General features: G+C 47.2%; 3 protein-coding genes across 6 annotated transcripts; 1 reads left to right on the top strand and 2 right to left on the bottom strand.

The window, feature by feature from the left end:
• On the bottom strand, positions 1 to 18794 carry RRP8 (ribosomal RNA processing 8). 2 transcript variants are annotated; one of them, XM_027115523.1, is made up of 8 exons: positions 18569 to 18794; positions 16999 to 17368; positions 16342 to 16795; positions 16122 to 16251; positions 15863 to 15969; positions 15682 to 15778; positions 15338 to 15453; positions 1 to 6308 (listed from the first exon to the last, which is right to left on the bottom strand). In XM_027115523.1, the coding sequence occupies exons 1-8, from the start codon at positions 18665 to 18667 to the stop codon at positions 6278 to 6280; spliced, it is 1404 nt and encodes a 467-aa protein (XP_026971324.1). In that variant the 5' UTR covers positions 18668 to 18794; the 3' UTR covers positions 1 to 6277. The 2 variants fall into 2 exon arrangements, with proteins under 2 accessions (XP_026971324.1, XP_026971325.1); XM_027115524.1 differs by having other exon boundaries at positions 1642 to 15453.
• On the top strand, positions 17454 to 25486 carry ILK (integrin linked kinase). 3 transcript variants are annotated; one of them, XM_027115526.1, is made up of 13 exons: positions 17454 to 17593; positions 19371 to 19552; positions 22660 to 22825; positions 23008 to 23103; positions 23291 to 23387; positions 23486 to 23569; positions 23681 to 23766; positions 23900 to 24009; positions 24120 to 24247; positions 24339 to 24460; positions 24560 to 24659; positions 24768 to 24898; positions 25082 to 25486. In XM_027115526.1, the coding sequence occupies exons 2-13, from the start codon at positions 19464 to 19466 to the stop codon at positions 25229 to 25231; spliced, it is 1359 nt and encodes a 452-aa protein (XP_026971327.1). In that variant the 5' UTR covers positions 17454 to 17593; positions 19371 to 19463; the 3' UTR covers positions 25232 to 25486. The 3 variants fall into 3 exon arrangements, with proteins under 3 accessions (XP_026971327.1, XP_026971326.1, XP_026971328.1); XM_027115525.1 differs by lacking the exon at positions 17454 to 17593 and adding an exon at positions 18880 to 18981; XM_027115527.1 differs by lacking the exon at positions 17454 to 17593 and adding an exon at positions 19093 to 19116.
• On the bottom strand, positions 25429 to 26885 carry TAF10 (TATA-box binding protein associated factor 10). The gene is made up of 5 exons (XM_027115531.1): positions 26609 to 26885; positions 26315 to 26469; positions 26010 to 26074; positions 25807 to 25921; positions 25429 to 25623 (listed from the first exon to the last, which is right to left on the bottom strand). Exons 1-5 carry the CDS (start codon positions 26838 to 26840, stop codon positions 25534 to 25536), a joined length of 657 nt encoding a protein of 218 aa, XP_026971332.1. The 5' UTR covers positions 26841 to 26885; the 3' UTR covers positions 25429 to 25533.
• Between the last annotated feature and the right edge of the window lie 19 nt (positions 26886 to 26904).

Raw genomic sequence — 26904 nt, 5'->3', positions numbered from 1 at the left:
TTTGCATGATATATCTTTTTCCTCCTCTTACTTTCAATTTGCCTATATTGTTATATTTAAAGTGAGCTTCTTGTAGACAACATATAGTTTGGTCTTTTTTTTTCAAATCACTCTGCCCATCTTTGTTGTTTAATTGGTGTATTCAGTTCATTAACATATAATTATTGATATGCTAGGGAGTAAATCTGCTTTTTGTTTTTCTGTTTACTCTCTCTGATTTTTATCTGTTTTCTTTTTTCTGCTTTCTGTGAGTTAACTGAATATTTTTTAGAACTCCATTTTGAGTTATCTATAGTGTTTTTGAGTTTATATCTTTATATAGCTTTTTAGTAGTTGTTTTATGTATTACATTATATATACATTACTTAACATGGTTTACTGGTGTTGTCATCTTGTTCAAGTGAAGTACTGAAACCTTACTTCCCTTTATCCTTCCCTGTTTATAATGTAATTGTCTTAATACATTTAGAACCACATCAATGTTATAAACTTTGCTTCAACCATCAAACACAATTCAGAGAACTCAAGAGAAGGAAAGCTAGCTGTACATGCATACGTTTGTTTACACATATATTTGTGCCCTTTCATCCTTCCTGATGTTCTAAGACTTCTTTTATCATTCCCTTTCTATTTGGAGAACTTCTTTTAGCCATTCTTTTAGGGTAGGTCTGCTGGTGACAAATTCCCCCAGTTTCCCTTCATCTGAGAATATCCAAATTTCCCCTTCACTCCTAAAGGATATTTTATTTTCACTGGGTATAAGTTTCTGTGTTAACAGTTCTTTTATTTTAAAATCTGAGAAAAATTGTGCCACTCCCCTATAGTTTCCATGGTTCCTGATAAGAACTCTGCTGTCATTCAAATTGTTTTTCCCCTTTAGGTAAGGTGTCATTTTTCTTTAGTTGTTTCAAATTTTTTCTTTTTATTTAGTTTTCATAAGTTTAATTATATATGTTTTAAATGGATTTCTTCATGTTTATTCTGTTTGGGGTTCACTTGCTTCTTGAATCCATATGGATTTCTTACCAAACTCGGGAAGTTTCTGGATATTTTTCATCAAGTGCTTTCTCAGCTAAATCCTCCTTCTCATCTTCTTCTGGGACTTCAATGACACAATGTCAGATCTTTTGTTATAATCCCACAGGCCCCATCAATTTTTTCAGCCTATTTTCTCTGTTGTACAAATCAAGTACTTCGTATTATCCTTTTTTTTTTCCCCTTTAGTTATTTATATTTTTCTGTTGTAGAATTTCCATTTCATTCTTTCTTGTAGTTTCTATGTTCTGGCAAGGTTCTCCATCTGTATATTCGTTGAGGCCATATTTTCCTTGAATTTCTTATCCATATTTTCATTTTATTATTTGGACACATTAATAACAGCTACTTTGAACTCTGTGACAACTAAATCCAATATCTGAGCCCACTAGAGTCAGTTTCTATTGAGTGTCTTTTCCCTTGAGAATAAATTACTGTTTATAATTTCATATTTTTATAATTATAATAGGGCTATAATTTCTTATTTATTTGCATGTCTCGTAATTTTGGTTGAAAACTGGATATTGTGAATAATATGTTGTAGAAACAGAAACTACAAGAAAGAACCAAATGGAAATTTTCATTCTGTTATGTTCTGAAGATTTGTTGTTGGTGTTGTTATGAAGGAATTTTGGGATGGGGGGCCTCAAAATGCAAATTTTATATTTCCTATGTTGTGCATACAACAGTTGACATATCTACTTAGTTCTTTTGGCTTCTAGCAGCTGCTTTTTTAGCCTAGCCTCAGAGCATCCCACCTGCATTTACATAGGTTAGTCACTGGCCAAAGACTTGGACAGATTTTGGGGGTTCATCTCCTCTATAGTGCTTTTGCTTCTGGGATTTTCCTTTTAAATTTCCAGCTGCTCTCCACTGCCAAACCCTGTCTTCTGACACTTCAGCTGCCACCCAAGCTGGACATGAATTGAGGAAATGTATTCAGGCAAAAAAAGCAGCAAATTTGCATATCTCACTCCAGTGCATTTCTGTCATTCGAAGATAGACTCCACACTGGATTCTGCCAGCTATTTTTGCTAGGTCCCACTGAGTCTCCCCTTTGCATGTGTAATTTAGTAGTCATCCAAAGATTTGGGTTGAGTTTGTCCAAATTTTGGTTTCACCCCTTATACCACTCTTTCTTCCAGGATTTCTGCTCTTAAATTTCCAGCATTTTTACCAGCCTTGAACTCTGTCCTCTGCTGTTTTGAGTGAGTAAGGCTGTGGTTTTCTGTGTTTGGAACTGGGGGATAGGGTGGGGCTGGAAAATGGGGTGGGGAAGGAAAACCTTCAGACAGAAAGACCACAAAAATCACAATTCTTACCCACTGCAGCTAAAGTCTTTCATGGGTAACTCCTCTGCTTTCTGCCTGCTTTTGTTCACTTTCCAGGGCCTTCAAATATTGTTTTTTGTTTGTATTTTGCTCAGATTTTATAGTTGTTAATTGTGGCATAACTGGCCTGACAAAGTAACTCGAAATCTGGAACCAAGGCTCATATATACACTGTATACATTTAAGAGAACATTTATAAGAAAATCCTTCCCCCATTTTTTTGTAGTCACAAGGATTTGGATAATCTAAATGTCTTTAGAGGAATGGCTATGTTAAATGTTCTAAACAAACACATGTTGGAACACTAAACAGATGTCAGATGCAAGTATGTACTAGATCCCAGGGATACAGTATTAAATAAAACAGATAAGTCCCTACTCTCTTGGAATTTACATTCTAGTGTGGGGAAATACATAATAACTATATAAACAAATAAATATGTAATTTAAAAGGTGGTGATTAGTCCCTTGAAGAAACACTAAGCATGGTAAGGCAGTAGAAAGTATTGGCTTAAAAAAAAAAAGTTAAAAAAAAAGTATTGGCTAGAGAGAGGGATTACCTGATAGATTGACATTTGAACAGAGATCCAAATATAGTGTGGAAGTAGGCCATAAAGATAACTGTGAAAATATATTCCAGGTAGATGAAATAGTACAATGGCCCCGAGGCAGGGGCATGCCTAGAATATTCAATAATTAGCAAAGTGGACAGTATGGCTGAAAAGGTGTGTATGAAGGGGGCGAGTGTTAGAGAGATAATTGGAATCCAGATAATACAAGGGGCTTTTCGGTTATAGTAAGAACTCTGGGCTATATTATGAATGAGATGGGAAGCCATTAGAGCATGTGAAGAAGAGGTTAAAGTGAGTTATAGGTACATATAGCAACACGAAGAGAACTTAAAAGCACTGTGTTGAGTGGGAAAAGGAAGATTTATAGGAAGATATCACTTATGTTCACTCATGAGCACAGATTAAAAAGTCCTATACAAAGTATTATTAAACTGATCTCATCAATACTTAAAAAAGATATAATCAACTAAGCTAATTTTATTCCAAAAACTCAAGGTTGGTTTCACATATGGAAATATCTTTTACTTGCTACACTGACAGAATTTTAAAAAATATATGATCATCTCAATTCAGAAGCAGCATTTGACAAAATTCAAAATCCAATTCATGATACAAGTAACAGCAAGTAGAGCACATTACTGATCTGACAACCATTAATCAGAATCTCACTTCAAATACCACACTCAATGACAAAATACTGAAAGCTTTTCCTTCAAGTCTGATAGTGATTCAGACTTCCACCAACATCACTCTTCTTGAACATAGTGATGGATCTCCTGGCCAGTGGAGTATAGCATGGATAAGAATAAATGCTATAGAATTAGAAAGGGTGAAATAAACTGATATGATGTTCAGAGACGATATGAGTATAATATATGTAGAACATAAAAGAATACAGATAAATTATTAGTTAGTAAGTGAGGTTATTTAGCAAGGGTGCTGCTCCATGGTCAACACATAAAAATTGGTTATATTTCTATATAAAAGCAAGGAGAAAATGAAATTTCTAAAGATCCCATTTGCAAGACGTTTAAAAAAGCAACAGAAAATGCCTAGGAATAAATATAACAAAAGATGTGCACGAAGAACTTTGCACATAAATCTATAAAACATTATTGACAGCAATTAATGAAATGGAGCACACAGACCACAGATTTGGAAGCCCCAGTATTACAAATGTATCAGTTCGCACCAAACTGAGCCTGCATAAGAAAATCCCATCAGGGTGTTCAGGGAACTTGACAATCATGGAAATGCAAAGGTCCAACAATAGTCCTTCTGGAGATGAAAAACGTGTGGGACTTGCTGTACCACATACTAAGACTTATTAGAAAGCTACTGTAGTTAAAACAGTGAGGTACTGCTGTAAAGATAGACGTACAGACCAAGGAATGGATTAGGGTGCCCAGAAACAAACTCGCACTTAACAGAAAAATATGGAAAGGTAGAGAGTAACAGGAAAATTTTTTTTTCAATGAACAGTTTTGTATTAACTGGATATCTAGATGGAAATAAAATTCAACTTGGCTCCTATTCTAACCACACAGAAAAATCAGTTGCACATGGGTTGTAGAACTATGAAAAGCAAAATACTAACACATCCAGAAGATAAGTTAGTAAGATATCTTCATCATTTTGGGGTAGGAATGATTCTTTAAATAGGCACACACAGCATTAACCATGAACAATCGATAAACCAGGCTACATTAAACTTCTGTTCATCAATAAACACCCATTAAGAGAGTGAAAAAGCAAACCACAGAATGGGAGAAGATACATGCAGTACATATAACCAGAAGGGATTATGGTGTGTGTGTGTGTGTGTGTGTGTGTGTGTGTTTATATATGTATATATATATATATATAAAAAATACAAAATCAACAAAGAAAAGACAATCCATTAGAAAAAGTGGGCAAGAGACTTCAACAGGCACTTGATCGAAGAGGATTTTCAAGCAGTCAGTATATGAAAAGAATTTTCAAGCAGTCAGTATATGAAAAGGTCAATCCCATTAGTAATTAGGGAAATGAAAAGTTAAACCAAAGGACATAACATAACACATATACTGGAACTGGGGGACAATGCCACAAGATAGCAAAGATATGGAATAAAGTGAATTCTCACGTGGATTAAGTGAACACTCATTTCCCTGGTGAAGGGAGTATAAATTGAAAAATTTGTAAACAGCCTGGCATTAACTATTAAAGTTGAGGATATACATACTTTATGACCAGTTTTCTCCTAGTTATATTCCCAAAGGAAGCATGTGCACATGCACAAGAGGCACTTGCAAGATTGTTCACAGCAGCATTGTTTGTAGGAACCACAAACTAATCATTAGGCAGTTCACATTCTGTTTCTCTTCCTTCCGGGTACACGGTAGGCTCGTACGGGAGGTATATATGGCAATGAGACTTGTTTTGGCTAATTAAACGGGGCAAAGAGGACATGTGTCGCTTCCAGAGTGAAGCTTTTGGTGCCAGGGTGTGATCTGTCTCGTTCCCTTTTCTCGCCTAGTGATTACGGAAGCATGTACTGCAATGGAGTTTCATTAGCTTGAGTACCTTAGTGACTACGAACAGAGTCCCTGCCAACCTACAGCAATAGTAAAAAATTATCTTTTGTGGGGTTAAGCCATTAATATTTTGGGTTTTTGTTTCCTGTAGCATGATCCAGCCCATTCTGATTGATATATAACTCAAAGGTACATCAACAGTTGAATCAATCAATAAACTGTGGTTTCTTCACAGAATGGGATATATTTCTACAGAAATAAAAATGAATGAAATTCAGCTGCGCTCAAAACATGGCTGAATCCCATCCATGGGATGGGAAGAAGCCAGACACATGGAAATATATACAATTTAGGTATGGATGCTCAACTGGTAAGACTATAAAGAGAAGCAAGGAAATCAATGTCATGAAAGTTAGGATGGTGGTAACTTCGCAAAGTCAAGAGAAGAAAGTTGGGAGGTGACATAAAAGAGGCTTCTGGGTGTTGACAGCCTTCTGTTTCTTAGTCTAGGTGGCGCGTACACAGGTACCGGCCTTGTGATAAACCATTAGGCTTAACATTTTTGTTTACTTTTCTGTATGGGTGTGTGTTTTGTTTACTTTTCTGATGTGTTCAATTAAAAGGGATTTAAAAAAAGATTACTAGCCGCTGTAACAACAAACCAAGGGTATAATGGCTCAAAAAGATAGAGATTTCTTTTTCACTCACGTGAAATCCAAAACAGATGTTCTTAATTGGTGGGTGGCTCTCCTCTAAGTGATGTTCAGGCTCCTTCCACCTTTTGGCTCCGTCATCTTCAACGTGTAGCTTTCAAGGTCATATGCTCAAAGGCCAAAGTGGAAATAACATGGGGGACTGTGCATAGGAAAATTTAAGGACCCAAGTCACAGAAGTAGCACACCTTAGTTCCACTACCATCCAACTGGCTAGATTCAATCACATGGCCCGACTTAAGAATAAGGGAAGCCGGGAAAGAATACAGCTAATTTCCCAGGAAGAAGAAAATGGGTGCGAGGAACAGCTGGCAAGTCTCTGCCACAGCATGCATATACTAAAACCACCATCTATTTTGCCAAAGATACACAGGTGTCCAGGGGCACACAACAAACACATTGTGGGGTACAAGAGGAGTAGAAATATGAATCAGGAATAAAGTAAACAAACAAAATAAAGAACAGGAGAGGGGCCTTTCTGAGCCGGTCCTAATATAGCGCCATGAACCTAGAGGAGGATTATCTCAATTCTCAGCATCAATCTATGTACCCAAAACAGTGAGAGTAAAGTCAAGTAGCAATGGTGACAGCACTGCCATCCTAACCAGACTGACTAAAGTTGACCTTAGGTTTTGCACCTGTTCATCCTCCCTTGGCTCCTGTCTGTTCTCTAAGCCTCACTCCCTGGACTTTCCATTAGTTCTCTGAGTAACTTATTGACACCCTTCCAATAATTTTTCTTCTTAACCATCTTATTAAAGCCAAATTTGTACAGAGCAGATTTATTTTACCTACTGCACTTCCAGAATATGCTGAACTTTCGCCCTTACAGCAGGCACCCTATTCTGTCCCTGGCTTCGGCGGGACGCTGCTGCAGAAAGCCCAGCGCTTACACCTGCCTCCAGCAATAACAGCCAAGCGGCAGGAAGATGACCCTTACCTCCCAAATCTCAAATGAGTGCATCTAGTCGGGGGCACTTATTTTGTACTCAGAACCCTAGCTGCAAGGATTTTAATTTCTCCAGATGGCAAAGAATTTGAGGCAACCAGGCCAATATATAAGTTTACTATGGTGGATGCATATTATGAAGTACTTCACAGCTGACAGAAGCAACAATCTAGATGTATGAGCAGCTACGTGGAATATACTGGCTATTTACCTATTTTCTTTTGGCTCCTACACTCTCCATATCTCCCTCTGCAGCACACCTCCCTCTCAGCCCCCACGTACACACACTCTGGAGTTGTGTTGTTGCAGCTGTGACTCTGCAGAGTGTATTTCCCAGAATCCACTGGCAGGTGGTTCCATTAGGTTCTGCCAAAGGATGCCATAGAGGGAAACTGAAAATGAAACATGGGGGGAGAGTCTTCATTCCTGTTTTCCGGTTGCTGTCACAGTATTTCAGCTGCAGACAGTTGTCTCTGCTTACTAGCTTCTTTTGCACTCAGCAGCAGCTTTGCTACACTTCTGAGACACCAGCAGCAGATCAGCTCCCCCCTTGGCAGTCAGAGAACAGTCAGACCTTGCTCTCTCACCCTCAAGGCCATTTCCTTCCTCAGAAGTCCAAGCACCAGGTATGTGGAGGGAGCCTCCCCATAGAGATCTGAGTACTGACCAGTTAAAAGTGGCCCCTTTTCTGAGCTCCTAGTTTCTGGTAATTATTTCCCTTCTTCCCTTTTGTTTTCCCAGGCCTTAGGACATTATCTGATTTCTCCAGTTCTTAATTTTTAATTACATCAAGCATCTTCTTTTGTCTCAGCCTCTATCACTTGTAATCAATTCTCTGCATTAAATGCCCTCTATTTGAAACACTTAGTACTGTTTCTATTTCCCTGAGTGGGCCCTGATTGATAACATAGATGGATATTAAAAACACAGTTGAGTGATGGAAAAAAAGAAGACAAGATTTGTTGACAATACTCTATAAATAAAGCACATGCATGAGAACAATTCACATTTTACAAGAATACTTGCACAAGTAAGAAGATGTTAAATAAGGGTGCTAGATACACCTACACAGAATTTACTCTAAGGTAATAAAGCTGATCCAGGCCCACCAACCTTCCTATTGTACGTGAAGTTAGAAATGCAAGCTTCATTGACGGGAATTTTTAGGAATAGAGAGAACTTCTCCCTGAAAGGTAAAGAAGCAGCGCTGTCCCCTCCATCCTAAATCAAGCGAGGAGGGCTCCAACACAACCACTTATAGTCATTTCATGTTCCCAGGAGAGGGAGAGACCTTATATTCATTCAGCATTACATTCTCTAGCAAGACGCTTGCTACACTCAGAAACTTATAGACCCGGCTCCATATGGCCACTGGGGTGGAGCCTGGGGCAGAGGCTTCTTGGGAGAAAGTAACCTGAGTCACTTGTGAGGGTTTGGAGCCAGAGAGAGAGAGATGGAGAGGTCAGAGTCAGGCTAGCTGGGACAGGGCAAGGGGAGTCAGGGGCTGGCGGGGCTGCACTGCTGCTGTTTGGTAGGACAAACATGCATGAGTTTCCCGGGAGCTCCCAAAAAGGTAACCACTCCTAAGGTATTTGTTGGAACCTCTCCCAGGAGGGCTGCCCGCCAGGGTGAGGGACTTCAGCACTAGGACGCTGTGCATACGCTGTCAGTGTCGGGAGCTGAAGAGCCGAGGGGGAGTGTGGGCTGAGTATTGTAAGCAGGGAACCAAAACCAGTTAGTGCGCAAGTGCCATGGCGGGACTCCAGAGAACCCCACACACTGAGCCAACATTTAAATGCCTGTCTTAGTAGAACACACTGATGAAGCTAAACTAAATCAAAGTTTAGCCTTTGTGCCTCTAACATGCCTTCCCCCATCCCAGTCCTAGAAGTGACAGAGGAGGTAGAGAATGAGTGAAATAAACAGACCATGAAGGTTTCCCCACCCCACTGAGCTGGAGGGAGAACAGCTTTGAATTGGATGAGTTGCTGACAGGCCACTGAGATGTGGGAAGGGGCGGGGGAGACAAATATATTTAAAATAGTAATATTTCAGATTGGTCTCAGCCATGTTATAGGGAATAAATGGAACGTATTTACACCAGAGTGCTAACAATGTGGAAGGACCCTTGAAGTAAGGCCAAAAAGATAGGGGCTGTGGCTACCTGTGCGACTCCTGAGAAGGGTAATAGTAAGTAGGGTGTCTCTGCTTAATCAAAACACATCATCTTGTGACCATGAGGATCAAGAGAGTCACACAGACCTAACTGCTAACATCCTTGAATTCCTGAACCAATGCCAACAACCACCAACCATCAGGTTTCTAGTTTTACAAGAAGAAAAATCTAATTTGTTTAAGATATTCTTTAGGGGGATTTCCTTTTTTTGTTGTTGCTTTTGTCACAATCAAAATGTAACTGATAAACTGATAAAATCAGTATCTCAACTTCCTCATGTGAGCATTTTTTTCCCCAGTTAGGAGCCTAATTCATAGGACTGGGGAAGTGTTGACCGGCATCTGGTAAGCTAATTAAATGTCTGAAGCACCCTGAAGGAAACAGAAAGGGTTCTGTGATCAAGACAAGGTGGACAGGGTGGCCAGAGAAGCTATATTAGCCAGGGCATATCATGCTAAACACTAATGCAACAGAGGTTATTCCTTGTTCAAAGAAGTGTGGATATTCTCGATCAAGCAGTTCTCCTCTAAGCAGGGACTTAAATATCCAGACTCCTTCTATGCTCTGACTCCATCTTCAAAACACGTGCTTCAAGGTCACCCTGGAAGGCAGAGGAGGGGGTGGAGAACACGGAGAAGGCTCGTCCACTCTTGAACTGTCTTGGTCTGGTAGTGAAACGTCACTTCTGCTCCCTTTCCACTGGGGAGGACGATGTACACAGCCCCACCTTGATGCAAGGTGCTGGGAAATGTAATTTAACTGTGTGTCCAGGAAAAGGACATTTTGGTGAGCATCTAGCCCGGTTTTTCCACAGAAGAAAAGGTGATGCTGGTGTGAAGATCTGGAAGATGAAAATGAACTCACCAGGGAAAAGTATCCTGAGAAGATGGAGTGGCAAATGTAACGACCCAGAAGTAGAAACGGCTTGGAACACTTGAGGAATGGAAAGAAAGCCTGTGTGGCTGCCGTTTCGTGTGGAAGCAGTGGGTTAAGGTGCAGCTGGAGAGGGAGGCCTGGGCAAGATCACACAGGGCCTGGGAAGGAGTTTGCCTTTTGTTCTCAGAGCACTGTGAATCCACTGAAGGATTTTCAGCAGAGAAGTGACATATCTGACTTACATTTTAAAAAGCTCACTTGGCTGAGTGGAAAATGAATTGCTCTGGGGACAGGAGTGGAAGCAACTGGACCAGTAAGGTGGTTACTGCAGTAGTCGAATGTCCTAGAACCAGGTGGACAGCCTGGGAGGTCACCAGGGATGGAGGACAATGTAATTAGAGGTCTCTGTGAGAATCTGTAAAGGGCTTCGTGAAATTATGTAAGTGGTTGAGTGACTGGAGCCGAGCTGTGTCTCTGCCAAGACCACGTTGCTTCTTTGGGAACTGTGCTCCCTTAGAACAGTGTTACAGGAACAAAAGCTGGAGCACCCCAATGACTGCAGGGGCAATAAGCCTCTAAAAGGGATGCTGAGGAAGCATAAGCACAGACTGCTAGCCAAACCCAACTTTATTCTCGTCTCTCACCACGCCTCCAACCCTTTTTCATTTAGAGAAAAGCTGCAGCAAGCCTGTGACTTTTCAGCTCATTCTTAGTTCACAGATGTCTTAGAATCAGTTTAAGATAGAAAAACAGTCTCAGATGATTGCAATGTCTAATCCTACGTTACAATAATTAATCTGCACCTATTGTAGCTTTACCTATTTTCGCCTCCCAGCTCTGTCCCACTTAAGTCAAGGAGCCTGCACTGGGGAAGGGAGGAATGGTCTGGATGCTCTCTGCTCTTCTCACCTCCTCTCCACCTAAGAGCTGCTGACTGCTCTGGGCCCAGCTGCAGAGAGGAAGCGGGTAAAACAGTGCTTGCTTGACTGGGTGTTTCTGTGCCCCGCGGGCCTGCTAGATATTTAAAGGGAGCATCATGCTGTCCCTTTTCTGCAGTCCCCTTTACCTTGGTGGATGCAGCTTTATTCTGGGTGGTTTCCTGAGACTCCCTCCTCAGCCCACATGGCACACTCCTAGCTTCTTTGTGCTAAGGTCTCCTTGCCTCTTCAAATGGTCCTACCGGACAGGACTCAAGACCAGCTGACACTTCCCTCTCCTGCAAGGTGCAAAGGATACACTCATGCATGGCTTACCACGGCAAATTCTGGGAACACAGGCCAATGCAAAAGCAGCAGCACTCCCCTGGCTCCGCCCCTGAAACAGTTAATGAATCTCTGTTTGCCCTCCGCATTTCCAGGGCAGGAGTCAGATTCCAGGTTCACCATTTCTTGGCTTTAGGAATAAATACCTCAGGCTTCCCAAATGCTCCCAGTGGAATCTCCAATTACACTCTTTCCCACTCTTGTTTACTTCTTACTATGACTGCACTCCTTCATTCTGTTCTCCAATTGTTCCTTAAACTGATCTCACTGTTCCTTAAACAGCTGGCATGCTGTTATTTCTTAAAGAAATATATATTGTTCTCTCTTCAGTCTAGGCTCTCAACATTAGACACTGAAGCCCAGGCATGGACTTGAAGAACAGCTTGTCCTGAAGCTGACGATGGAGCAGGGGGGGACCCAGACTCAGGAAAGTCCTGCTTTCAGAATTGATAGAAACGCAGATGGAGGCTTGGCTGAGTTAGGGGGAGCCGGGGTCCTGAGTGAGACCCAGAAAGATGTTTATGTAGGTGGCTGGAGCCAGAACAGGCAAAGAAAGAACCCAAATTTTAAGTAAGGGAGGAAAGCAAAAGAGGGAAGAAGGCAGACCCCAGCTGTCCTGCTGAGCATGATAATAAAGCAGGGAAAATTAATCAAGATCTAGGAATATAAATAACACTTGGGAAACAGAGATATGGAGCTATAAAAAGGTGACGTGTGCACTACAGTGAGACAGATGCCCTGCTACTCCAAAACATCCCTTAGACTTTATGGCTTGCCTCCCTCCCTGTTATCCCAGGAGATTCCTGTCCCATGGAGCTGCCACAACAGTTGTCTCCCCAACAATCCCCAGTGAATCCCGCCAAGCTGGAGAGGACTGTCAGGGTATTTTGTCTTGGCTGCCTGGTAGCCAGCTCCACTCACCAGCCTCACATCACCCCCAAGATGGAAGTCTCTCTAGTAGGCTGTGTGAACCCTCTGTCCCTTTGAAATTCACGCTATCCCACCTCTCCTACTCTTTGCAGATCTCCTGGATCTGCCCCCTTCTTCAAGAGGTTGGCACCTGTTCCACGCTTATGTCTACCATCATCCTGGAGACCTTCAAAGTCCACGCAGAACCTCTCTCAATACCTGAGGCCTCCATGCATTAACCAATCTCCGGGCAACCTCCCTTGCACACCTCTCAGGCACTCACCCCTATAACTACACTCTAAACTTAGCCATTGCCTGGAGCTGCTCTGCTTCCAATATGAATTATTCAGGCATTCCAGTTTCTGACCACAGTCTCCCATCCTTCTAGGTTACTTGTTCAGTTACCCCCAATGCAACAACCTACTCCTGTCTTTACTCCACTCACCTGTTCTACCAAATTCCATGGTCCAGCATAGCAATCACTTACTTACGAACGGTCTGAAATTCCTTTGCTCACTTATTTCAATTGCATGGCAAGTTTCCAACTCTGGATGATCCCTCAGTACTCATTTTTCCCACAGCTACACCTAGATTCCTGAGTACGTAGAGAGAACCACAGCATTGGGCTCACTATAAATTCATGAATAATACCACTACAAATTCAAACCCCAGGCCCTCAACATTATGCAGCAATCCTCTCCCTGCTGCGACCTGACCTCTCTCTCATCTTAATAGACCTTTCAACAGCATCTGTCGGCCTAAAACCTCCCCACTCCTTCCACATTAAGAAATTCATTCTCCTGGTTTTACTCCTCCATCTCTGGCCCCAACTTATCTTCTTGTCCCCTTTATTGGTTCATTTTCCTTTACTCATCCATTAAATGCTCCTGGGAGTTCTATTCCAAGCCACTTTCTCTTCTCGTTATCTTACTTTGGATATCTTACCTATTCCTATGACTTGAGTTACCACCTCTGGCTGCTGAGTTTCTGTCCCACTTCCAAGTGAACATCAAGGTACCAAAAACCCAACCTTTTGAATGGCGTCACCAGCCCAACCAGTTGCTCAAGCCAGAAACCCAAGACTTGCTTCAGATTCCTTTCTCTCACCAAGCCGCAATGTCCCACCAGTTCTACTCACTGAAGTTCTCCCAACCGCCTCCGCCTATTCCACCGTCACTAGTTCACAGTGCCCTCATCAAGTGCCCGAACCTGGGCTCCTGCAACACCCCTGCTTCTCATCGGTCCCACTCAACTGGACCCTGTCATCCTTATCACCTCCTTAGATGGATCTCAAGTGACCAGCTCAGGAATACAAAGATAAATATGAGTTGAGAAGACTGCAGCCTAATGCACAAAGCAATCGCCACACAGTATTTAGATGCTGAAATTGCACTCTTCTCGTAGCGCTTTGAGAGCGCGGATGAAGAAGTTAGTTCTGCTTTGGGAGTAACGGAGTAGGAAACAACTAGGCTGTTTGGAAGGATGAGTAAGACTCTGCTGATCAGATGAGTATTCAGCAGAGAGAAGCACATGCAAAGGTACTGAGCAGTAGCTGCTGGATGGTTCATAGCCCAGTCTCCAAACATGCCCTCTGGCCTACACAGCCTGCCTCAAAACACCCACCTTACTGGAGGCACCCAACTGGCTCAGAGCCCTGGAACCTGTGTCCCAGTGGTCACTCTCAGTTCTTGTTCTTTGAAATAGGTAGAACAGGCTATATCTTTATACCTGGGCCCATGGCAGATGCCTTCTGGAAGGGGCCAAGGACCTATCATTCCAGTTCATCTTCTCCCAGCACTAGCCTTCCCTGCCCATAGCTTTCCTAAGACATGCTGATTTGGGCCCACTACAAGGCAGAAACAACAGACAGACCCTTCTGCCAATGAACAGCCCAATCTCCACCCCAAATAGCATCAATCAGTTGTGATTTATGAAGAGGCCCAGCTCCTGCACCATCCCCCCCTCCAAGAACAGCTCATAATCTGTCAAGAATCTCTAAAAATCCTATAAAATAAGCCTGTTGAAAGGCCTACCTTGAGCTCTCCCAGAGTCTTCCTCAGTCAACAAGTCCATTCTTTACTCTTCAACCCCTAACCCTGACTGCAGAAGGTCTTTAGAAAACAGTAATGCTTACAACACACATCAGCCACAGCTACAGTTTATTGTGCACCTCCTGTGCACCCAGCCCTAGCTACAGATTTCCTCATTAACCCACACCACACAACAATCCCATGAGACGAGAATCCTACCATTTTCCAAATGAGTAATATGACATTCAAAGATTAAAAGACTCAGCAATCAGTGGCAGGCCTACCTGATTCCGAAATTTGTGCCCTCAGCCAGACACACACCAGGGCCCTATGGGACAACAGATACTAGGAGTAGTTTGGGCCATATAGCTCCAAAGATGGAGATAAGGATCAGGGGAAAGAAACACTCAGTACAGGGACAATCAAACCATCCTGACCTAGAAGCCCAGACTGACGTGCTCAGCCAGGATGCTGGTGGGCTACCAGCTGCCCCAGAGCCAAGAAGCAATGCCTGCCCCAGGCCTTCAAGGCCTGGGCAGACCAAAGCTGTAGAAGCTATGGGTAAGCAGAAGGAGCTGATGCGCAAACAGGAAAAGGACAATAGAGGAGAGTGGAGATGCTAGGACAGAAAGCCCACGTGGCTCCTGAGAGATGGAAAGAGGAGCCACACCCAGAGATGCATTGAATTCCAAACCATGTCGTTTCCATGACACTAAGGGCATCCACAATTCCCAGTTACTCCTGCGTTCTCACAGTAACTCCTTATTCTTTAGCTAGCCCAAATGACTTTATGCTTCTGGAACCAAGAAGCCTTCATTAGAGCAGGGCTGAGCCAGGGGTTTCATTACATTTTGTTCTTGGGACGGAGTAAGGGTGGTACCAGGCCCCGGGTCACAGCCTGAGTACTTCAGAGTACTGAGCCTGGAGTTTAAGACTTGCCTCCCCTTTCAAGGGGGGTCCAGAGGTCACCTGCGCTTGTAGAGACAAGGCTGGAGCTTCAGGCCTGAGAGCTGAGCCTTGGGCCCGACCCGAGGAGGCCCAGTCTTTTGAAAGTCAAACAAGAAGAAGTGGCTGTTGGTCAGGTCCTAGGGACAGAAAAGACCCAGTGAGCTGTAAATCCTCACCCCAGCTCCTCAAACCACCTCTGTCCACATCCCGTCCCTGCTCAGAAAGCTTCCCAGGGCTCTCCCACAAGTCATGCCTTCAAGGAGCAAACGTCTGTGTCTGATTATGACCTCCATCCTGAACACCACTACTACCCTGAAGGGCCACACATGTGACAAAGATACGGACAGACTTCTTGGGGCCCTCACCTTGGAGATGACCTTGAAGCCCAGTTTGGTGACAGCCCCCAGAAAGGTCCGAACATCTTCAAAGCGGCTGCTGACCTCAGCCACTTTCAAGAGACCCCTGAAAAGGATGGAAAGTTCTGGGTAAATGCACAGACACACGCACGTGCACATATACATGCATCTGTTTCCTGGGGACTCCTACCCTGGCTTCAGCACTCGATTTGCCTCCTCTAGGAAGTCTCTGATGTTGGTTCCCATCAGTGAAAGGCAGAACACAGCCACGTCTACAGATTCATCCTCCAGAGGCACCTATGAAGAGTATCGTATGAAGCACACATTATGGGGAGGAGAAAGCCAGCACCGAGTGCTAGGGGTGCCGGGCAGAGAGGGCATGCTAGAGATTAGCCCATGAAGTTTGGGCCTAGGGCACAGGCCAGATACATGGAAGGAGTGGGGTTTACCTGGGCCATGTCACACACAGTGACCCGGGGGTCCAGAGAGGCCAAGTCGAAGCAGTGCACAGGGTTCCGGATACTTGAAGCCAGGCGGCAGTCCCCACAGCCAAAGTCAGCCACCACCAGGGACGCAGGCCTGGAAGTGGAAGGGAGGAACAGCTCGCTGGTCTGGTCTGAGCCCGTGACTGACACACCTCGCTTCTCACAATGCCCAACTCCCACTCACCGCTGGTGAAGATCCCTGGCAATGCGGTCCACTGGCTGCAGTGGCCACTTCTTGACTTGGCTCTGGAAGCCACGGTGGTAGAGGAGAAAGGCCTCAGGGTCTTCCTGGAAGAGGCGCTGCGCAGCACTGCTGGGCCCTGAGTACAGCCGTTCATTGAGGCAGCGGAACCGGGCACCATCCAGCCGCTGGGCCATGCGGGCTCGCAGAGCCTCCGCCCGGGCTCCATGGCTGTCTGGACTGGGGGCAGGAGGCACCTCTGTCTCCTCTGTGGCGGCTGTGGCTGGGGCCTGCTCTGGCGCCCGAGGAAGCCGAAACTTGTTCTTCTGTCTACGCTTGTTCTTCTGCCGGTTCCGCCACTGCTTGCGACTCAAGGTGTGCGGAGGATTAGAGCAAGGGGTCTCAGGGCTTGGCTCGGTGGAGTCATTTGCAGCACTAGAATTCCAAGCTTTGGAACCTGCAGGGAGTGAGATGGGAAGGCATATTTGGGGCGATATCCCCTGAATTCAGAGGCTTAGCAAGAGACTAAACCTGAGACAGAGATTGTGGCCTAGATGAAAGTACTTCTTATTCCCTAACCCCAAATCTAGTGGTGGCAGATAACCTCTGTCATATGTAGGATCAGCTGATCCCCCCTCCCTGTCCCACATGCACTAATACCAGTTTGGTCAACATTGTCCAGGGGCTGGGCAGGATTTGAAGGGTCCTGTTTCTGGCATTTCCTCTTTCTTTTCTCTTCTGCAGCAAAGTCATTGCCAAGAAGAGCCCCTTTGTGGCACTTCTTCCTTTCCACTTCCCCTTCCTTGGAGTCACTGCTAGGTGGGCCCTGTTTTTGACGTTTCTTCTTCCTTTTCTTCTTTACTTCAGGAGAAGTGCTGGCAAACAAGACCTTTTTTGGGCGTTTCTTCTTTCTTTGCACCACCTCCTCCTCGTCCTCCTCGTCACTGCCAGGCAGACTGGGGGGCTGCTGGGGAAGAGATGCTGCCTCCAGGGCCCGTAATGTGGCCAAGAGCTGGCGGTGCTTGGAGCCCTGGGGGAAAACAAGGGATGAGAGCAGGGGCGAGGAGAATGGATGGGGCCTGGAGAAAGAAAGGAGAGATGGGGACCTCATTCAGACACTGGTTAGAGGCATATGGATTATTCCCAGTCAACTTAACTTGTCATGAAGACTGCCAGACCCTGAAGAACTTTCAAGTCGCCATCCCAAGGAGGGCAGAGAAATCAGCCACCCCACTTTCTTCATTGTGCAGATGAGGTAATGGGGTTCCCCAGAGAAATGTTCTCTGCACGTGCTTTTCCTTCCAAGCTACAAGATCAAGGCCAGGGACCAGGAGTTCCAACCCTCAATCTCAGGCTTCTACCTCTAACTAATACCTTTTTATAAAAGTTAGGAAGGTTTCTGAAAACAAGAGTAACGGGATCACACGTGTGTGTATTAAAGGTGCCTCCTTTAATAGTTGTAGTGTAGAGAACAAACTGAAAAGGACAAGCTGTAGACAGAGGCCAGTGGCACGGACTACAGCAATGGGTTGAGGGGCTGAAGAGGAGGGAATAAAGCAGACAGATTCCATGTTGGAGGCTGACCGAAGGGTAGAAAGAGCCTGAGCAAGTGCAGCAGCCCTCACATCGGCAAAAGCTTAAAGGAGAAAGGTCTGCTGTCTGGGAGGCCATTCTAGGTTGAAGTCCTACTGGGTGGTCCTAAGCCAGGCACTTATCTTGGAGCTCCCCTCAGCACCACCTCCCTTTGAAAGGTAGTGCTGACAACCCTTCAACGTCGCTTACTCTTGCTCTCTCCAGTGTCCACACAGCACCCAATGACCTTTTCAAAATGCAAATCTGAAGAAATCATTCCTCTGCTAAAACACTCCACTGGCTTCTCTCTCTCTTTACCGTATGCAAAGCCTCTAATCTAGCTCTCCAATTTCTACGGCACCCCCTCTCACTCTCTCCGTTCCAACTACACAGATTATTTCTGTGTAGGTGTGTGACCCTAGCAGAACATGCTCTCTCACACCAGGGTCTCTGCACGTGCTTTTCCTTCCAAGAAACACTCTTTGCTTCACTAACTTCTACTCACCAAGTCTCTCTCAGTTCCAACATCACTTTCTTTTGGAAGTTCCGGGATTTTCGGGCGGTCGCAGGCGTCCCCCTCCCCCTAATACACATGCGGCGCGCCCCAGCTCTGGGATCCAGCGGGGTCCGTTCCGAGTGCCCCTGCGGGTCCACTCACCTTGATTTGCGAGTCGGCCGTGGTCCGAGGCCGTAAGGCTACAGACCCGAGGTCCGCGACTACTGGGGCCTCCTCGGCCCACTCCGGCTCCTCGAACATGGGGTTGGGGAGAGCGAGGTCGCGCGGTCCACCAGCCTCTCCACGTGCCCAGCTAGTCTCCAGGAGTCAAAGCGCTCAGAGCCTCCAACACAGGGCCGGAAACCAAAGAGTGAAAGCTAAGGCGGCTAGAGCAGCCGGCTCAGCGCCGAAAACCATCGAGTTTAGACACTGGTGGGCTAGAAGGTCAAGGAAGGCGGGCTGGAGGGCTGGGGGAAGGAGGCCCGCGCTAGCCAGAGAGGGCCAGGGGCGGGGCCGGGCGGCGGGCGCGGCCGGACGGGAGTTCCCCGGAGAAGGCTCCTCCAGCCCGAGTCCCGGTGAGTGTGGGAGCACCCGTGCCCCCTCCCCAAGTCTCAAGCTCTACCAGGCGGTCACCCCTCACTCCGCCTACTCCATTCTGAGTGGGGAACGAAGGCCATCCCCGGGAAGGACCTCCGATCCCCTCCCCCAGGGTATAGGGAGCCTAAACTCCCCCCTCCCCCCAGCTCTGTCCGCGGGTAGGGTCTCTGTGCTTGCTCTCTGACATCCCTTCGGGAGGTACTGCCTCTTAATCACCCCCTACTTCGCCCGACCCGCCTTTCCCTCGCGCCCAGGGGACACAGTACGGGATCATCCCGCTGCCCCCCTAACCCCTTCACAGACCTCCAGTAGCCGGGTACGCAGTGCCCAGACCCCCACCCCAACACAAACACTTCTCTCCTTTAAGGGACAAGGCTTGGGGCTTACCCCCCCCTTCCCTGGATCCTTCTACAGTCCCCACGCTTTCCCAATCGAGGGGACTCAGCGCCGGGACGCTGCTATGGACGACATTTTCACTCAGTGCCGGGAGGGCAATGCGGTTGCCGTCCGCCTGTGGCTGGACAACACGGAGAACGACCTCAACCAGGGGTGAGCTGAAGTGGCTGGTGGGGGAGAGGAAGGGTAAAGACATGCTTCTCTCCTTGATGTGGGGTGCTCACGTCTGGTGCGGGCTGCTGACTTTCCTATCTAGTGTGATGAGGGCTAAGCACAGCCAGTCAGCGGGGCAGAGGGTCTCCACACAGGAAGCTGTTGTTTGAGCTGAATCTGGACTGAATAAGAATTTCACAGGCAGAGGCTGCAGAGAACTTTTCTAGCCTCAGTAAACTGCATGGGCAAAAGCTAGGGGGCAAGACACCCAGAAGAGGGTGCCCAGAAATTGTCCGGAGTTCCATATGGCTAGAGGATAGAAGACCTCTGTGGGCTTCTGTGAGCTGAAGCACTGGGTACAAGCGGAGAACGACAGGAGATAAGATTGGAAAGGTCTGCAAGGGTCAGCCAGATCATGCAAGAATATTTAGACTATAATAATGCATTTATTCCAAGAACAAGGGTTTAAAGCCATGTAATGATATGATGAGACTGTCCATTTGTTAAGTGTCATCTTGGATGCTTTGTGAAGAGCAGGTGGTGATGTGAAGAGTGGCACCAGAAGTGGTGATAGCTTGGACTGGAAATTGGGGCAGGTAAAAAAGAAAAAAATGATCAAATTCCTGAAATCTTTAGGATAAAGAATTGGTGAGACTTGGTGTGGGAAGTGAGGAAGGTCAAAGATGATGACCAGGGTTCTGGCTTGGGCACTTGGGTAGATGGTGGTTCCTTTTACTGACATGGACAAGACTGAAGGGTGATGAGTTCCACTCTGGACATGTTAAAGTGACAGTACAGTGAAGTGGATATGTTGAGTAGGCTGTTGGATTTCAAGAGAGAGATATGACTTGGAGACAGATTTGGGAGATATTAGCATGTAGGTGGCACCTGAAGAGGAGGGTGTGAAACAGAGGGGATGAGAAACCTACAAGACCAAAAAGGAGCAACTGGAGGTTGAAGGATAAACAGGAAAATATGCTAGTAAGGCTTGGAGAAGTGAATGTTTCAACAAAAGGGGAGTGGTCAACGGTACTATAGACTGCTGAGAGGTCAAAGAACTTGAGCACTTTAAAGTAACCACTGAATTTACAATTAATTATATGTTTGATGATCTCTGTGAGGGCTGCTTCAGAGGAAAACAAGTGAAGAAACTAGACTAGGTTCCTTCATTTAAAGAACTATACTGAACTTCTGTGCTGGGTGCTAGAGGTCCAGAATCAGACATAATGCTCGCCTTCAAGGCAGCAGCCCTGTGACAGGTTGAATGGGAGGTAGAGAAAGTGAATGTAGACAAGTTCTTTAAGGCTGGCTGAGACAGGAGGACAAGAAAAGCTGTAGTGATGTTGATTCAGCATGGTGGATTTTAATTTTATTTTAAAATTTTAGTTTTTGAGGTTGGGAGATTTTATTTTTTAGGTTTGAGAGGTAAGGATCACCTGTCATCTTCATCCAGGCTTTACAGTTTTCCATTAGGCTTCTATGCTATTTCTCCATAATTCGCAGTCACTCCTTCCGTTTTTCATATAATTCTTCAAAGGGTGCTCTGATAAAGACAGCGAGTGCAGTTAGTATTTTGTTGGTGGGGTTATAACGGGTCAGGTGAGGTTGTCCAGTGAGCCTGGCATCTAGGAAGACTCAGCTGCCAAAAGGTGAAGGGGTGGCATTAGCGTAACCGGTGCTGGTTTGAGTAGATAGGCTTTGGGGGCCCAACTGGCTATATGCTGGATATGAAGTGAGGGTGAACTTCCTGCTGGCCTCTTCGGGACTAAAGTTCAGGTTCTGAGGTGACCAGCAGCCTGACAGTGGGCAGAACCCTTGTGCCTATACTTTTGCTCTCAGGCTCTGGCCTGCCCTGGGGCTACAGACTGCCAGAGGCTGATAAGCTGGGGCACAAATTAAAGAGCTGGGATGCAAAACTGACTGATAAGCAGGGGGTGGTGATTGCTTTAGGAAGAGGAAGGGGAATACCCACCTCCCAGGAAAGGTTTTGGCTATCTTTGGGAGCAGATGAGGGCAGCTGTGGAGGGAAATCTAAGTTAAAGGCCACACCCACCACCCACATTGGCTGTGGGGACATCTGGGTGGCCCGCGGTGGCGGCTCCAGGCCCCGCCCAGAGCCCGCACACGGGAAGTGACCGCAGCACTAAGGCATCCTGAGGCTGCCGGCCCAGACCACGGACTGCCCCCCTGCTCCGCCCCTTGGATCTGCAGCCCAGGACTGGAGGGAATTTCCTTTTATGGCCCCAGGCTGTCAGGCCGGCCTAGCTTCCACACAGTTGGGTTTTTTTTTGTTTTTGTACATTTCTTTTACTTTATAAAATACAAGTTCTTGAGAAAAGAAAAAAGTCAGGTGTAGCTTTCTTTCTAAAGAAGCCATTCTCATTTTCTTGTTTTCTGTGCCCAGGATTGCTTGAGTAGAGGAATCCTGTCTTATGTGGTGGTATCTACTTCATCATGAATGACTTATCAAAAGCATTTCTCCTTTTCATTATAAACCCTTCCAAACCATCATTTTAATTCCATTTCCTTTTTAGATCTTAATTTCAGTATCAGAACCAATCAGTAAGCTTGCTTCCTCTCCCATGAGCTGCGGCTTTCCTTTTCAAACCTACTTCTTCCCATTAACGTGCACTGAACAGCTGCCGTCACTGCTTTCTCTCAAGAAGCTTACAGTCTAATAGACAAGACAGGCCACTAACAGATTTTTACAATCCAGTGTGACAAGTACTGTAGTAGGGGGATGTGCCAGATGCAGTGGAAAACAGAAAGGACCAACAGATGTTGCAAAAGGGGTGCGAAGGAAACCAGATGAAGAATGTTACCACGTAATGAGGGCATGCCAGGGAAGAAAGGCTAGTGGGAGGTGGTGATGGAGACAATGAATCATGTGGATTTGTTGGGATTTCAGGTAGTGGTTGGTTGGGTTTGAAGCTCAGGGGAAGGTCTGAATTGGACAGCTTTGGGAGTTGCTGGCATGAATGAGAATCAAAGTCCTAGAGGTAAAGTTTCTCAGGGAGAGTATGCAGAGTGACTATCAGTTTTTTTTGTATCAAAGCCTTTGCCCCCATCCCACCTCCAGATCAATGACCATTGCCCCTTCCTCAAAGGGACGATCATGGCTTCTCCCCCTTGCACTGGGCCTGCCGAGAAGGCCGATCTGCTGTGGTCGAGATGCTGATCATGCGTGGGGCACGAATCAATGTGATGAACCGTGGGGATGACACCCCTCTGCACCTGGCAGCCAGTCATGGGCACCGTGATATTGTACAGAAGGTATGTATGAACCCCTGCCTCTGTCATCTACTTGATGTACCTGCCTGGAAGTCAGCCATAGGCACTATAACATACCATAGAAAGTATGTATACTCTTCTCCCTCCTTGCATGCCTCAACACACATCTCTCATTTGGGACTGACTGTACCTTCTGCCTCTTTCTGTTTGGCCATGGGGACCAGCTGCTGCAGTACAAAGCTGACATCAATGCAGTGAATGAGCATGGGAATGTGCCCCTGCACTATGCCTGTTTTTGGGGCCAAGATCAGGTGGCAGAGGTGAGTACTCAGCCCCAGAGTTCTGGGATGGGTGGGAAGCAAAGTCTAAGCTTGAGTGGGAGATTCTAGAACCCTCAACCCATCCTATGAGTACTGCCCAGTACTCACGACATTCACAGGGTTTGTACTGCATCTACATTGATGGTTGGTTGTGACTGCCCTCATCACAGCCACCTTTTAATTCCAGGACCTCGTGGCTAATGGGGCCCTTGTCAGCATCTGTAACAAGTATGGAGAGATGCCTGTGGACAAAGCCAAGGCACCCTTGAGAGAGCTTCTCCGAGGTCTGTCCCCACCCACCGCTCATGTCTTATCATGTTTCAGCCTATCTCCTCCCACCACACAACAGCTGAGGTCAAGACTGTTTGTCTTTCTTCCTTAGAGCGGGCAGAGAAGATGGGCCAGAATCTGAACCGTATTCCATACAAGGACACATTCTGGAAGGGGACTACCCGCACTCGGCCCCGTGAGTCAGTTGTGAGGGGAGGGGTGGTGATAGAGAATAATCCTGGGCTCCTGGGGCTGGGTGAGAGGGAGCCTGGTTAGAGGGAAGTACCTGACCTGCCCGTACTCTCAGGAAATGGGACTCTGAACAAACACTCCGGCATTGACTTCAAACAGCTCAACTTCCTGGCGAAGCTCAATGAGAATCACTCTGGAGAGGTGACCCCTGCCCTTGCCCTCCCACCCCCCGACACATTACCTGCTCTGCACTCATTTTAAGTTTTTCCTCCAGTTAGTGGGCAGGAAAGCAGTGGCCTTAGTTAAAGCCTTCTAACCCACATCTGTCCCTCAGCTATGGAAGGGCCGCTGGCAGGGGAATGACATCGTCGTGAAGATGCTGAAGGTTCGAGACTGGAGTACAAGGAAGAGTAGGGACTTCAACGAGGAGTGTCCCCGGCTCAGGTGCGGCAAGGCCTAAACTGGAAGCCTGGGTTCCAAGGAACCCTGCCCAGCACCCAGAGGGAGATCTTTTATGCTGGGTCTCAGCCAGGGACACTCTCTCCCTCTTCCAGGATTTTCTCCCACCCGAATGTGCTCCCAGTGCTCGGTGCCTGTCAGTCCCCACCTGCTCCTCACCCCACCCTCATCACACACTGGATGCCATATGGATCCCTGTACAATGTGCTACACGAAGGCACCAGTGAGTAGGGGATGCCAAATCTCGTCGTGGCGGGGGAGGGGAGAGAAGTGTAAGCCTCTCCAAACTACTTAACTCTTGCCTCCTCTTTTAGATTTCGTTGTGGACCAGAGCCAGGCTGTGAAGTTTGCGCTGGACATGGCAAGGGGCATGGCCTTCCTACACACACTAGAGCCCCTCATCCCACGACATGCACTCAACAGTCGTAGTGTAATGGTGAGGTCACAACTTCACTCCCGGCCCAGGCCACAGAAGCCCTTTCCCTATCTAGAATAGGACTTACCTCCTTCCACACAACTATCTTCTCCTCCTCAGATTGATGAGGACATGACTGCTCGAATCAGTATGGCCGACGTCAAGTTCTCCTTCCAGTGCCCCGGACGCATGTATGCACCTGCCTGGGTGGCCCCTGAAGGTGAGTGAGTGCATTATATTGGGAGGCAGAGAAGGGGCAGCTCAGTAGTAATGGAAGGGAAGCAGAGACAGGATAGGCAGCTGGAACAGTTAAGTCCTGTCCCTCCAGCTCTGCAAAAGAAGCCTGAAGACACAAACAGACGCTCAGCAGACATGTGGAGTTTTGCAGTGCTTCTGTGGGAACTGGTGACACGGGAGGTACCCTTTGCTGACCTCTCCAACATGGAAATTGGAATGAAGGTGAGAGCATAACTGGATATACTTGTGTTGGGGGAATGGTGGTGGTAGTGATAATAATTGTAGTGGGGCTGGGCTCTTCCTACATTTGTTCAAATATACAGAATCCTGTCCTGAGGGCTAGAGGCCGCTCCCCACATGAGACTCAAGTTCTGAGACCCACGTTGTTTTTCCTTGTGCTTGCAGGTGGCACTGGAAGGCCTTCGGCCTACCATCCCACCAGGCATTTCCCCCCATGTATGTAAACTCATGAAGATCTGCATGAATGAAGACCCTGCTAAGCGGCCCAAGTTTGACATGATTGTGCCTATCCTGGAGAAGATGCAGGACAAGTAGGGCTGGAAAGTCCTTGTCTAAACTCCAGAGGTGTCAGGACACGGTTAGGGGAGTGCACCTCCCCAAAGCAGCAGGCCTCTGGTTGCCTCCCCTGCCTCTAGTCATGGTACTACCCCAGCCATGGGGCCCATCCCCTGCCCCCATCCCTACCCAAAAAGGGAATGGGCTTAAAGCTTTGTCACTTGCCACACGGTGTCTCCCAGCATGGGAGGGATCAGCCCTGCCTGTCACAATAAAGTTTATTATGAAAACAGGCTGGTGTGGGGACAAGGGGATGGACAAGTACATTTAGACTGGGTGGCTCAGGTGAAGTAGTGCGGCTTCTTCACATTGATGCCATACTCGCTGAGGGCAGGGGTCAAGTCCTCCATGGTTAGAGTGTACTTGCGGTCCTGAGGGAAAAGGGAAGAGCACCAACTGAACAGAGGAATTCCAGATTTCAATCCCAGGTGGGTGACCCTGAGTAGGTCTTTCACCTCCCCTAGGGCTTAGTTTCCCTCAAAGGGGTTTCAGTATAATTTAAGCCTCTGCTGCTGTAGGAGGTAATAACTGACTCAACGAGCCTCGCCTCACACCTTGCTCTTGCTTCGGGAACTGCCAGAGGCTGTGCCCTTCATTTTGCAGTGCTGTAGGGCATCGTTGGCAATATCTGAGATGAATTTCTGGGCAGCTAGGGAGATGAGCCGAATTCTAGAGAGAAAAAGATGGTATGAGAAGGAGGTGGACAACAAACTCCACACAAGCACCCAAGGCTCTAACCTGCCCGGAGTTTACTCACATGCGTGGGTCCGAGGCCTCAAAGCCAGCACGGTTCAAGTAGTAACCAGTCACTGCATCGGGGATCTGAGAAGTCAATTAGACGACTGTCAGTGTTAGCCCTGTGTACTGTGGGGCTGAGAGTGGGAGGGTACGGGAAATGGAGGGCAAGCCTGGCTACCAGGAAGCTCCTCATTTGGGTGGGCAGAAGGGATAAATCACAAGAGCTAGTAGGGGAGTAAACGCAAGAGGACGCTGCAAACACAGGCGGCGTGGCAGAAGCTGACGTGACAGCGGGCCAGCAGCCTGTTCAGGCGGGAAGCCCACCGTAGGCGTGTAATCCTCCAGCTGCATCAGGAAGTCCACCAGAGGCGTGCTGGACACCACCGGCTTCACGTCTCCGTTGGCCGCGCTTGGCAGCACGTAAACCCCGTTAGACATGGCCCCCTCCGGGGGCGCCGCGCCGCCCGCCGTCACCGGAGCTGGAGGAGAACCAGCAAATTGAGACATGGAGGTGGGAGGCGCGGGGGCCCAGCTAGGTCTGCCTTAACCCTCTGCCCTCACCCGCCGCTGGGGCCAGCCCAAGGCGCGGCCCTCGCCCTCACCCGTCCCGGCCCTCACCCGCTCCGCGCCGCTCGGCCGGCTCCCCGGCCCGCGCCGCCACGGCTCCCGTGCCCCCTGCCGCGGCTCCAGCCCCAGGCCCCCCAGCTGTCCCCGCGGGGCTGGCCTTGTTCTCCGCAGCGACGCCGGCGGGCAGCGCGGCGGGGGCCGAGACCGCGGGGGCCGGGCCCGAGGCCGAGGCGGCAGAAGCCGGCGCCGCCTCGGGGTCCGCGCCGGAGCCGCTGCAGCTCATCGGGCCGGTGGGAGAGGCGGCGAACAGAACCGCTTCCGCTTCCGTTCACGTTACGCACGCACCA

The sequence above is a fragment of the Aethalodelphis obliquidens genome, unplaced genomic scaffold (genome assembly GCF_003676395.1).
Source record: "Aethalodelphis obliquidens isolate GAN/ISIS:26980383/991018 unplaced genomic scaffold, ASM367639v1 scaffold14, whole genome shotgun sequence".
NCBI classification, from domain to species: Eukaryota; Metazoa; Chordata; class Mammalia; order Artiodactyla; family Delphinidae; genus Aethalodelphis; species Aethalodelphis obliquidens.
The sequence above is the reverse complement of the archived record's forward strand: the minus strand, read 5'-3'. Positions and strand labels throughout refer to the sequence as shown.

What these genes read in the sequence shown, in the direction of transcription:
- RRP8 (XM_027115523.1), bottom strand. Translation starts at nt 18,667, where the DNA reads ATGTTCGAGGAGCCGGAGTGGGCCGAGGAGGCCCCAGTAGTCGCGGAC. An exon ending in GGACAATGTTGACCAAACTG is followed by an intron (nt 16,796 to 16,998) that starts GTATTAGTGCAT and finishes CACTCCCTGCAG; the next exon opens with GTTCCAAAGCTTGGAATTCT. An exon ending in GCCAGGGATCTTCACCAGCG is followed by an intron (nt 16,252 to 16,341) that starts GTGAGTGGGAGT and finishes TTCCACTTCCAG; the next exon opens with GCCTGCGTCCCTGGTGGTGG.
- ILK (XM_027115526.1), top strand. Translation starts at nt 19,464, where the DNA reads ATGGACGACATTTTCACTCAGTGCCGGGAGGGCAATGCGGTTGCCGTC. An exon ending in GAGAACGACCTCAACCAGGG is followed by an intron (nt 19,553 to 22,659) that starts GTGAGCTGAAGT and finishes CCTTCCTCAAAG; the next exon opens with GGACGATCATGGCTTCTCCC. An exon ending in ACCGTGATATTGTACAGAAG is followed by an intron (nt 22,826 to 23,007) that starts GTATGTATGAAC and finishes CATGGGGACCAG; the next exon opens with CTGCTGCAGTACAAAGCTGA.
- TAF10 (XM_027115531.1), bottom strand. Translation starts at nt 26,840, where the DNA reads ATGAGCTGCAGCGGCTCCGGCGCGGACCCCGAGGCGGCGCCGGCTTCT. An exon ending in GGCCGAGCGGCGCGGAGCGG is followed by an intron (nt 26,470 to 26,608) that starts GTGAGGGCCGGG and finishes GTTCTCCTCCAG; the next exon opens with CTCCGGTGACGGCGGGCGGC. An exon ending in TGGAGGATTACACGCCTACG is followed by an intron (nt 26,075 to 26,314) that starts GTGGGCTTCCCG and finishes TTGACTTCTCAG; the next exon opens with ATCCCCGATGCAGTGACTGG.